Here is a 12,400-nt window from a genome sequence, read left to right as displayed (position 1 = left end):
TAAATTTAAATTTTTTCTTAATGAAGAAAAGTAGAGGATAAAAATGTATGGACAGCTAATTAATTTGTTGGGTCCGACACCCCCAAGTAAGACGGTGAAAGTAAGATGGTGAAAAAGGATAATCAGGGGCTAACTTGGGCTTCCCAGGCGGCACTAGTGGTAAAGAACCTACCTGCCAGTGCCAGAAATGTAAGAGACGTGGCTTGGATCCCTGGGTTGGGAAGATCCCCTAGAGAAGGGCTGCAGTGTTCTTGCCTAGGGAATCCCATGCACAGAGGAGCCTAGCAGGTTACAGTCTATAGGGTCACACAGAGTTGGACGCAACTGAAGTGACTTAGCATGCACACATGCATGAGTCTAATTTAAAGGAAAACAGAATTCACTTAGGGAACCATCTAATATCAAAGAAAAGAGGAGGGAAAAAAAGAGAGGCAGGCAACGGGTAGATGATAAACAGTCTGGGGTGGAAGGGAAGAAACGTGCCCTAAAATTCAGTCAGCTGGGAAAAACGACTTCTTATCTGAAGCAGTCTCAGAACCACGTCTATCCTACACTTCTTTGGGGAAAGGGTTCACATTGCTTGGAGCCTGTGTTTTACTGAAACTGGCTGTGACACTGAAGATGGAGCCTAGTGGAAAAGTTAACGGTTAATCATGTTCAGAGAGGGAATGCAGACAAGCAGATATCTATGGACCTATTAAGGAAAACTGCATAGCTGGGGTCTTAATGGCATTTTATGCTAAATGATCACTGGCTTGTTTTTCGCTCCTTCCATTATTAGGAACCATATTTTGGAACCACTTCAAAGAAGCAGCAGCTACTGGGACTTCCCTGGTTGTCCAGTGGTTAAGATTCCATGCTTTCACCACGGGGGCATGGGTTCGATCCCTGGTCAGGGAATGAGGATCCCAGATCTCATGTGCTGCTGGGTTTGGCCAAAAAAAAAAAAAAAAGAAGCAGCTGCTAGTTCTGACAAGTGTTGCTTTCATTGTCTCTCTGGTGCCAGAACACAATTCTGATTTTGTAGGGGTTTTCTGTGGCTGATTTTCTAGGGAATTTTAAGATGTCACCAGGGAGGTAAAAGTTACATGGAATCTTGCATGTTAAGATTACAGACTACAAATACTACAGTATTATCTGCTGGGTAAGAAGGTTTTCCTTTACTCCTCAAAATAACTCCTTGAAATAATCACCATCACAAGAGATTGTTATCTAAATTTTCACATGAAATTTTCATTTCCTAAGGCCCATATATGTACCAAATAACTACCACCACACCAGAACCTGATTCCCCCTACCTGGGAGGGAGGCGAGGTGGAAAAGGAGGTGGCACACACTTCTTGAGAATCTTCCACAGAAGGACACGTTACTCCAGTGTCCTCGCCGGTGGTTCTGTGGTGAGGGGGAAAGAAATCATGAACTGACTGATGGCAGCCAATTTCAGAAAGGACACAAAGAGAGCTGAGATATGGATGCAAGTTGTGGTAAGAATTCTTTCTGGCAGTCCCTAATGTCAAGGGAGGTGCATTGAGTCCTTGATCATTTCAAATACGTTCAGAAAGCAGCATCTAGAGGTTGACAATGGCTTTTTTAAAAAAACCCAAACATTTCACCTGACATATCTTTTGAGAGCATTTTTTAAAAGCCTGGCCAGTGTAGGGCCAAAGAATCATCAGCAACAGAGAATGCAGTGAAATAAAAATCTAGACTCCAAAGACAAAAACCGATCCAATTTCACAAGTGCTTCACAGAAAGGTAGCATCTTCCCTGGTACACATCTATTCCAATCTCTCGACAACTCTGTTTTCTGGGATCTAGGCCTGGAGATGTTTGATTCTGAGGAATAAAACTGAATCGTGCCAATGGTGACCTGAAAACCACCTAATTTGCAAAGGACATTCTTTCTCCACATTACTGCCACTCTCAGAGTTTCTAAGTCAAATCAAACCAAAAGTCAAATCAGTACTGTCTAGGTCAGAATATCTAAGGATTTTCTGAGATGTGGTCTACCTTTCGCCTAGGGGTACCTGACAGGCAGCAGGAAGGATACAGCCAGCCACTCCACTTTCCTCCCCGTGGGCTCTCCATCCGTGTGCCCTGCCTATCGGTGGGTGTGCTTAAAGGTGCTCTACGGGCTTGTGCGAGATGGATGTTTCCGCCAGCCGCAGTTTGGAAAAGAGTTTTCCACATTCCTCACCTGTAATTGCAGGGGTGCATGGGCGAGGAGCTGGGATAGGGACGGTCCACAAAGTGATCAATAATGATGCCCATGATAGGTGGGGTCCTCTCAAAGTGCCTGTAATGCAGTAAGCAGATGGCCACATTTGTTAGAATGCCTTGTCACGCCTCCTGAAGCCCTCAGAGATCCCTTTGCCTCTTATCTATTCGAAGGAACCACAGAACCTCAACTCCTGCATCCCTGAAAATAAACCATCACTTCTACGTTGGCTCTGGGACACTCAGCTTCTCCAATCTGGAAACTGGGTTCTCTCAGTTCAGCAATGGCAACGCTGAACTCTAGGCCTAGCTGAGGCGAGGAGGGGGGGTGGTTGGAAGAAAAACAACTTTAATATCTTTGGAAGAGTTCCTTTTTTGGGGGAAGAGTTCTGTTGGATTCCAAGGCTCTCTCCTCACCTGGTGGACATGAATGCCAAGTTAATTCTGTAAGCACAGGAAAGGGTGATGGTGCCCACAGGGGTGCCCACTGTCCCAACACGAACTGTCTGGAAACCTAGGAAAAGAGATAAATAATTAGCTTTTGCCCAGACAATACTGACACTACCGTCAGTACGTCTTTCCCTGAACCATTCAGCGACTTGTACAACCTCTGGCATGACCCACTTAGCTACCTTGAATACAGCAGCCTCAATTTCATACATATGTGTACGTGTACACATAATTTTATTTTAATTTATTCTATGTTGACCTAATACTGGCAAGGGAAAAAGCATCTATCTCCTGATAAAACTATCTTCAAGGAGGTAAAATGATTATTAGTCCTAAAGCTTAAACAACTCCTAACGAACCCTGTCCAGATATGCCAGTAAGACACTAAAGGGACACAGAGAGTTCCTCACACAAACACCTCAATTTATGAAGCAACTGCACTCCCACCCAAGCTGCCACCCCAGAACTAAGCACAGAAAAAAGCCAGGGCATTACAATAAAACTTTCCTAGTTTTCTTGGTTTCACTTCCAATTTTTCAAAATTTATTGATGCTCATCAGAAACGTTTAACATGATCGCTGTAGAAAACTAGGAAAACAGACAATCATATAAAGAATAATAAAGAATTCTGAGTTACTAGAACTTTTGGGAAAATTATTCAGTTATTTCCTGGTGGCTCTCCAGATCTCCTACCTGTCTTTTCCTTACTTGTATCATACATACTAAAATCACAAGCTATGTAGTATTACAGACAGCATCCAAGCACATCTCTGAAGTCAGGAGAACACTTAGCAACACTACAAATGTTTTTTAACCTTGATACATACCTTCCCCTAAGCCATTCAGCTGAACGTCCCCAAAATATATTCTGTAGGGAAGAAAGAAGAAAATGTTACTTGATTCTTTATTCTAAGGGCCTGCATACTAAACACCTAGAAACAAAGTCAACAAAACCAACCCTTCTTTTCTCATCTGCATGAACATCTCTCCAAATGGAGTAGTATTGCTACTATTTGATTAAACTGTAGGCATGAGGATGGTTATGGAGAGGACTGGTTAAAAAATTAGAAAAATAAAACTTAAGTGTGACCTGCTGTTTAAGTTTCTTATTTCTGCTTCTGCAGCATATCTGTAAAGTTATATGCATGCATGCGTGCTAAGTTGCTTCAGCTGTGCCCAACTCTTTGTGACCCCATGGACTAGAGCCCGCCAGGCTCCTCCGTCCATGGGATTCTCCAGGCAAGAATGCTGGAGTGGGTTGCCATGCCCTTTTCCAAAGGATCTTCCTGACCCAGGGATTGAACCCACATCTCTTATGTCTCCTGCACTGGCAGGTGAGTTCTTTACTACTAGCACCACCTGGGAGCCCTTTGTAAAGTATACCTATTGGGAAATAGAGAACATACAAACAAAATTGGCAAATAGTTCTGGAACTTCTATTACAAGATATAAGACTTTTTTTTTTTTAGAATTGACACACAACATTATATTAGTTTCAAGGATATATAATGATTCAATATCTGTACACATTGCAAAATAATCACCACACTAAGTCTGGTTAACATCTGTCATCATTCACAGTAATATAATTTTTTTTTTCTTGTGATGAGAACTCTTAACATCCACTTTCCTAGCAACTTTCAAATATGGAAGAGAAGTCACTAGATTTTGAAGTGTGATCTTCAATCAAAGTGGGCTCACTCTGCTTATCAAAAGTCATTCCATCATTCCAAAGTAAACTGACTAAGAAATTAGAATATCTTTTCTACCACTGAATAAATAGGCAAGACTATTCTAAAACTATGAAAATCTAAACACAGTAGAACCTTTCCACGAATCTCCCTGGGAAGGCCAGTCTATATTAACAAAAAGTCTGAATTATAAAACACTTAAAATGTATTTTTATATTTTTGAAGTACTACTGTTGAAAATTAAACACATACATGGATATGTTCAATAAAAACTAAGCTCTGACAATCTACAAAGCCCTAAGGTTAGATGTTAGGAATGAGAGAAAGATAAACTACGGACAAGTCCTAGGATGAATCTGAATCCTAGGTCTCACAGATTACAGTCTGGAATGGAAGAAAAGAAATGTATATATATATCTGAAATACATGCACAAAAGTGATTGATACCATAAAACAGGGGTTAGCCAATTTTTGTTTAAAGGATCAGTTAGTAAATATTTTAGACTTGTGGGCCATATAGTCTGGGGCAACTACTCAGCTCTGCTCTCACACTACAAAAGTAGCCACTGATAATAGGTAAATGAATCGAGTGGCTATCTTGTAAAATAATTCTATTTATAAAAACAAGCAAAAAAAAAAAAAAATAAAAATAAAAAAAAAAAAATAAAAACAAGCAGATGGGGGAAGAATTCCCTGGTGGTCCAGTGGTTAAATCCCTGATTGGGGGGAACTAAGATCCTGCAAGTTCTACAACTTGGCCAAAAGAAAAAAAAGGCCTCGAAAAGTAAACACACCTAGGGTTGCTAGATTACTTCAACAGAACTAGTTAATTCTCTAATCTGTGGTCCTTCCATCCTGTTATACCAATTCTTCTCAAAATCAGCTCTTTGCCTGTAAGCCAAAGGCCAACACCCATGGCTCATCATTAATATGAAACAGAGTCCTGGCTAATTTGGGAACCCTGACTTTCCAGGCTCTGCTCTCACACTTTGCTACATATCTTCTTCACCACCACTCTGGTCCATTCAACAACCTCTATCAGTTCAGTCGGTCAGTCATGTCCAACTCTTTGTGACTTCATGGACTGCAACACGCCAGGCTTCCCCATCCACCACCAACTCCTGGAGCTTCCTCAAACTCATGTCCAACTTGGTGATGCCATCACTTCATGGGAAATAGATGGGGAAACAATGGAAAGAGTGAGAGACTTTCTTTTTTTGGGCTCCAAAATCACTGCAGATGGTGACTGCAGCCATGAAATTAAAAGACGCTTGCTCCTTGGAAGAAAAACTATGACCAACCTAGACAGCATATTAAAAAGCAGAGACATTACTTTGCTAACAAAGGTCCGTCTAGTCAAGGCTATGGTTTTTCCATAGTCACGTATGGATGTGAAATTTGGACTATAAAGAAAGCTGAGCACTGAAGAATTGATGCTTTTGAACTTGTGGTGTTGGAAAAGACTCTTGAGAGTCCCTTGGACTGCAAGGAGGTCCAACCAGTCCATCCTAAAGGAAATCAGTCCTGAACATTTATTGGAAGGACTAATATTGAAGTTGAAACTTAATACTTTGGCCACCTGATGCGAAGAACTGACTCACTGGAAAAGACCCTGATGCTGGGAAAGATTGAAGGCGGGAGAAGGGGATGACAGAGGATGAGATGGTTGGATGGCATCACCGACTCGATGCACGTGAGTCTGAGTAAGCTCCCAGAGTTGGTGATGGACAGAGAAGCCTGGCGTGCCGCAGTCCATGGGGTCGCGAAGGGGACAAAAGGACGAGATGGCTGGATGGCATCACTGACTCGATGGACATGAGTCTGAGTGAACTCCGGGAATTGGTGATGGACAGGGAGGCCTGGCGTGCTGCGATTCATGGGGTCGCAAAGAGTCGGACATGACTGAGCGACTGAACTGAACTGAACTGAGCGACCAAACTGCCTGAGGATTTAAAAATCCTTTCCATAGCAATCAAGACTGTGTATAAACAAAAGGATAAAGAACTTGGTTGCTTCGGAAAAAGCTGAGGTTCATAAAGAATAGATTAGCAATCACAGTAAAGGTATAGCATCAACCATCCAAATATCTGTCCAAAAATTAATCATGGAATACCTGAATGCTGGTCAGACAATGTGCAAATTGATGAGTCCAAAGTGTGAATCATGAAGGTGAGCTGTTTACCTGTATAAGATGACATATTCATGCCCTTGCTTTCTGGAGAGTCTGTAAGCTGGTGTCACCCTAGTTATAGCAAGCAGAGACTTCAGCAGCAATGACAATCTGTTGTACACAGCATAGGAAACTTTGATTTCTTTATCACACCTGAGGAGCAAAGACACTATCAGCATTCTCCTACTCGGCGAACACAAAACAAAGAACAAAAATGCAATGGATAGAGACATTAGTTATGCTCCATGGAGTGACTGACATTATTTGTCAGCATTAGAATATATAACTGAATAACCTTACTGTACACTATAAACTAATATGACATTAAATATCAACTTAATACTTCAATATTTAAAAGTCTAAAAAAAAATCTGTTAGCATTATTCATAAATTTGGATAGAATATAACTTGATTTGCAGCCTAAATAACATTTTACAGAGTATTACAGTCAAAAGAGATAGTTGCTAATTAAATGCTGGAACTGTATAAGATTAAATTTATAATTAAAACATCTTCTGAGCTAAACTTTAATCAGAGTGCTTTGTCAGCTCATCAACAAATTGTTGATGTTGACCAAAGTTTTACTTCCCCATGCAGCAGACAAAGGCAGGTAGGCAACAAAAGGTCTCCAGTATATTTTTTTCTAGCTTTGAAGCAGCTATCTTTCAAAGAAATAAAGCAGAACACTTAAAAACAGTAATTCAATATTGCAGTTATATTACTGAAAGTACAAACATAATTTCACTGTACTATCTTATAGCAGTCTACTTCTATACATCTAACGGGAAATCTGGAGAAGTGCTTGGTATGAAAATTTTGGACTATAACCTGGCAATTGCTTTTTATTTAATAAAGAAAAATAATGCCTATACCACTCATACTTATTAAAAATATTTTTCCTTTGATGTGTTGCTATTTCCTCAATATTCCTATATATTCTTCTTGAAATTCGGGCAGGAATTCAGCTAATCTGCCCTGAAAAAAGAAAATGGAGGGGAAAATAACACGCATTCCCAGTCCGTGACCAACATAGCATGTCTAAAGGAGTGGTGAGGGGAAATCTTATTGGATGTCTGCCACACAGAAAACAGACAAAACAGAGTAGTCATGTTACAAGAGCTCAAGGGATTTAACCAGAGAACTATGTGTACTCTGGGAAAACAACAAATCCTTTTTCAGCTTTCTCTCTGCTCCTCTCCCTGTGTTGTCTGAGTCTCTCTGGACCGACACTCCTTTTGAAGGTCACTGCTGTGCCTGGGCTGGAAGCCAAGCATGAAGCCAACTGTAGCAAAGACCTACCAGCTTTGTTAAGTGGTCAGAACACTCTCCGTGACTGATACAAGCCCTGCTTTCCACGTGATGTCGTGCACTTTATCCTCAGCTACCACAACCAAGGATTCTAAGATAGAGCACTTACATACTTTTAAAATTTATTTATTTTTAATTGAAGGATAACTGCTTTATCATACTGTATTGGATTCTGCCATGCATCAACATGAGTCAGCCATAGGTACGCATATGTCCCCTCCCTCTGGAACCTTCCTCCTGTCTCCCACCCCATCCCACCCCGCTTGGTTGTCACAGAACATCAGTTTTGAGCTCCCTAGAGCACTTACTTTTCATTCATTTCCAGACACCAGATTTCCAGCTCCATGGAATCTCCCTGTAAATGGAACAATAAAAGGTATTGTTAAGATATTATTAAAAGATATTTCAGTTTTGCTTTTGATAATCTTTTTTATTATAAAGCACAATACAGCCACTATAAAAATATTACACAGTATAAATAAGCAAAAAGACATCACTTATAACACAATCAGTGATTTTCCTAAGTAAAAGTGAGCTCATACCATATATTCTATTTTTTATCTTTTTGTATATACCATTTTTATCACTTTTTTATGTGCTTTAAACTGTGGTGTTGGAGAAGACTCATGACAGTCCTTTGGACTGCAAGATGAAATCAGTCAATCCTAAAGGAAATCAATCCTGAATATGCATCAGAAGGACTGATGCTGAAGCTGAAACTCCAATACTTTGGCCACCTAATATGAAGAACTGACTCCTTGGAAAAGACCCTGATGCTGGGAAAGAGTGAAGGCAGGAGGAGAAGGGGACGACAGAGGATGAGATGGTTGGATGGCATCACCAACTCGATGGACATGAGTTTGAGCAAAACTCCAGGAGTTGGTGATGGACAGGGAAGCCTCAAGGTACAGTTCACAGGGTTGCAAAGAGTTGGACATGACCGAGAGACTGAACTGAACTGATCACAACATGGAATTCTCCTTATAATTAAAAATTCTACATTATTTTTAATGGCCACATAGTATTCTACCAGGGCTTTCTAGTGGCTCAGGAGCAAAGAATCTGCCTGCAATGCAAGAGACCCAGGCTCTATGTGAGGGCAATTCTTTGGTTGCAGCAAGCGAGGACTAGTCCCTAGCTGGGGTGCAGGGGCTTCTCACTGTAGTGCTTCTCTTGTCGTGGAGCACAGGTTCTAGAGCACAGACTCAACAGCTGCTCCACAGCATGTGAGATCTTCCTGGATCAGGGGTCGAACCTGTGTCTCTTGCACTGGCAGGCGGATTAGCACTGAGCCACCAGGGAAGTCCAATCACAACGGTTTAGAATCTGATTTCACAGATGCCTGAGAGAGGAGAGTTCTTCCTTTCAGATTCCCTAAGTATCACTGAGGAAAATAACTCACAGTATACACCAGTAATTCAATAAAGAGAATAGGATGTTTTATTTGGTACTAAGATTTCCACAGAATAAGTACTGACATCATTCACACAATAAAAAATTAAGAGCCTACTATGTGCCATCCCAGGCATTGTGACAGGCACAGAGATGATTATTTGTTATATCCTGCCTCATTTCAAAAAGAATTGAAAAACTACACAGATAAATAAAGTGTGGCATAGCTGCTGACCTCAAGAATAAAAGTGTAAAGTATCAATAGGAACATGTAATAATTGTCTACCATATTTTATTCATATACTTTACAAATAAGAATTAAATGAAGAAGTATAGAAGTGTGGTGGTGGTAGAGGTGGGGCTAAGTAATTTGGCCAGAGTTGCTCGGCTAGGCTCTGAATTTGGGTCTGTATAGCTCTAAACTCCATTAGTCTTACTATTCCACGCAGCCTCACACTCCTGTAGTGGAAATAGATTAATAAACATACAAGAAAAAATATTTGCATCATGGAAAAAGGTGGAAAAACACATGAAAAAAAAATCACATTCCAGCAAGTTATACTCTAAGAAGCAAATATAAAAAAAGCACACAGGAAGTCTAGAGAGTGGTTAGAAAGGGAGATCTTTTAGAGCACACGAGTGTTGAAGGGTGAGGAGAAGCACGTCACTTACAGATGATACATGAAGATGAGAGTGAAGAGTCTACTCCAAGTGGTTGGAAGAGTAAGTACAAAAACCATGACCTCCTCGGAGAACCATGAGACGATCAGAGAGGGAAAGCGTAGGAACAAGGCCGGGTTGGAACCAGAGTGTAGAGTGCTTTGGGTGCTGAGTTAAGACCCTGTGCTGGCCACAACCTTACCTCAGAAGTCTTGAGTGAGATCTCCACACACATAGACCTCCCAACAGCAGGCAGCTGCCCTGCCAGGGCCTTCTTTGCTTCATGTGTGACCTCTGGGATGTCTTTGATTGCTAAATTGAACTAGAATACAAGGAGAACTTTGTGTTAAACCCTCACAAGGAACATTATGGAATCAAAGTAGTAAGACTGGATACTGAGTAACGTAGGCCTTGCCCTTGATAAAGGACAGTCATTGACTTCCCCTTTCCCCTTAAGAGATATCTTGCATCAAGGACCCAAAACTCAGGTTGATAAGTTTTCACTCATTTTCACTCATCACAGAGGAAAACTAAAAAATATCCAGGACTAACATTCAATGAAGAACATATTTTCCAAGTGAATGGATCAAATGGAATTAGGCATTTTAATGTTATGACTTAGTAATACTAGAAATATTATTATTACTACACCATGATTCCTTGTGAGAAACACCATAGTATATCTCTCAGCAAAGAATAGGAATTTTACCCAGTCTGAACCCGTTGGGGAAGAAGATGAACGAGTACAAATCTTCTCTCCCAGTCGAGCCTGGACGATCACTTGGACAGTCTAAAAAAAAAAACCAAACAAACAAAAAAATCAAAGGTGAAAAGTTTCAACAAACTGATTTGGCTCCTAATCAAGATTAAAACCCTCTCAATGCAGGGTTAAAAAGGTGCCAATGATCATAACTATACTTCAGGAAAGGGTAAGATTTAAAACCATCAAGAACAGAAAAAAAATGGCACAAAAATAATACTGTAAATATTCCTGAGAACCTGGTGTCAACCAATTAAGAGAAATCAAGGTCTGAGGCTTGAAATCTGTAATATACTCACATGGCAGAAGGAAAGCTGCACACGGTGGCTCTGACTTTCATAAAGAAACAAGTCCAATCGTAGGTTTAAATATTCACTGCCATACACTTATGTAATCATAGTAGATTTAAACCAAGGAATCCACAATTATTCATGTGACTTGGCCCATATGGCAAAAGTCTTCCGGCTAATTTTACAACCAGAATCTACTGCATGGCTTGTTCTTACATAGCAATGGTTGAGAGGAAGGAGAGACAGAGGTGGAAATGATTTTTAGATTAGGGAAAGATGCCTTCTATAGCACTCAAAATTCAGTTTTAATTTTTCATTTACACAGAAGGGGACAATAGGCGGAAAGTGAGAGATTTCAGAGGCAGTTAATGCTTAGGGAAAGATGCACCAACTGCTGTCCATTCTAGTCCAGTCTTTGTTCTCACCCCAAGGGAACACACTGTGCCAATAACCTGGCATAATAAGTTTGACATTTCTGCAAACAGGCTTGCAAAAAAAAAGTTATTTTTTTTAACAAGTAGCTTTGGAAAATTGGAAGCTTTTTAGTTACACCCCCAGTACCGCCCCCAAATTTCACAGTTTGGTTTACAACAGACAGAAGTATCCCTTAAAATGGGCAAGCTGCAAGCTGTTATGCTGTATTTCCAAAAAGGGAGAGGCATGGAAGTTATTTTGAACAGTTCTAGGCTCAAGAGAACGGATGTATTACCTTGAGGGCAAAAAACTTAATGAACTTGTCCAGGTCCTTTCTGTCCTGGGAATTAAGATCAGTTTCCATTGCCTATAGGAATCTAAAACAGGAGAAAAAAAAAAGTGTTGAATAATGTGACTGTGTTTTAAAAGGGACTGCTGAAACAAAGCATACAGAGATGGCATTGTCTACTAGCTTATGAATAGTCATGCAGGAGGTAAAACCGCCCCTCCCCTCGACTAAAGACACCAACATGAAGAACAGAAGATACTATATCTTTTGAGGAAAATAAACTCCACACAAAGAGCTAAATCTATAGACCTAGAAAAAAGATGAGACAAGCCATTTTACCTGAATATGGAACTTTGAGCTTTTAAACTTATTCATTAAAAAAGTTTTATTACCCAGCATACTGAAGACTAAGTTTTAATGAGGCAAAAACTTCATTAAAACATAAAAGAAGTTAACATTCCTTCAACCAATCCAGGGATCAAACCCGCATCTCTTATGCCTCCTGCATTGGCAGGCGGGTTCCTTACCACTAGCGCCACCTGGGAAGCCCAACAGTTCCTTCAAAAGACCACTAAATCAATTTAATTTTCGGTGGGAGTAGGGTGGGGGTGGGATGAGAAGGGGCTGGTATGAAGAAGAAAGCATTTAGGGGAGAGAAGACTATGAACAAAGGCATATAAGCCACAGGAGAAAAGTGGGTTTGGAACTATTAAGTACTCCAATTTTCCAGCGATTGGGTATGGCTGATTTAGGCCAGAC

At 40.5% G+C, this 12,400-nt stretch overlaps 1 protein-coding gene across 8 annotated transcripts in view; it reads right to left on the bottom strand.

The window, feature by feature from the left end:
• The window catches only part of ATG13 (autophagy related 13), a 47,248-nt gene that overhangs the window by 11,131 nt on the left and 23,717 nt on the right, over positions 1 to 12,400 (bottom strand). For all 8 annotated transcript variants that reach the window (XM_040259136.1, XM_040259133.1, XM_040259135.1 and 5 more), the window contains 9 exons: positions 11,648 to 11,729; positions 10,598 to 10,678; positions 10,091 to 10,210; positions 8,145 to 8,191; positions 6,541 to 6,681; positions 3,495 to 3,535; positions 2,635 to 2,731; positions 2,198 to 2,296; positions 1,299 to 1,392 (listed from right to left, as the gene is read on the bottom strand). In XM_040259136.1, the coding sequence (XP_040115070.1) occupies positions 1,299 to 1,392; positions 2,198 to 2,296; positions 2,635 to 2,731; positions 3,495 to 3,535; positions 6,541 to 6,681; positions 8,145 to 8,191; positions 10,091 to 10,210; positions 10,598 to 10,678; positions 11,648 to 11,716 (789 nt within the window). In that variant the 5' untranslated portion in view covers positions 11,717 to 11,729. The remainder of the gene's footprint in view (positions 1 to 1,298; positions 1,393 to 2,197; positions 2,297 to 2,634; positions 2,732 to 3,494; positions 3,536 to 6,540; positions 6,682 to 8,144; positions 8,192 to 10,090; positions 10,211 to 10,597; positions 10,679 to 11,647; positions 11,730 to 12,400) is intronic.

The sequence above is a fragment of the Oryx dammah genome, unplaced genomic scaffold (assembly GCF_014754425.2).
Source record: "Oryx dammah isolate SB20612 unplaced genomic scaffold, SCBI_Odam_1.1 HiC_scaffold_17, whole genome shotgun sequence".
NCBI classification, from domain to species: Eukaryota; Metazoa; Chordata; class Mammalia; order Artiodactyla; family Bovidae; genus Oryx; species Oryx dammah.
The sequence above is the reverse complement of the archived record's forward strand: the minus strand, read 5'-3'. Positions and strand labels throughout refer to the sequence as shown.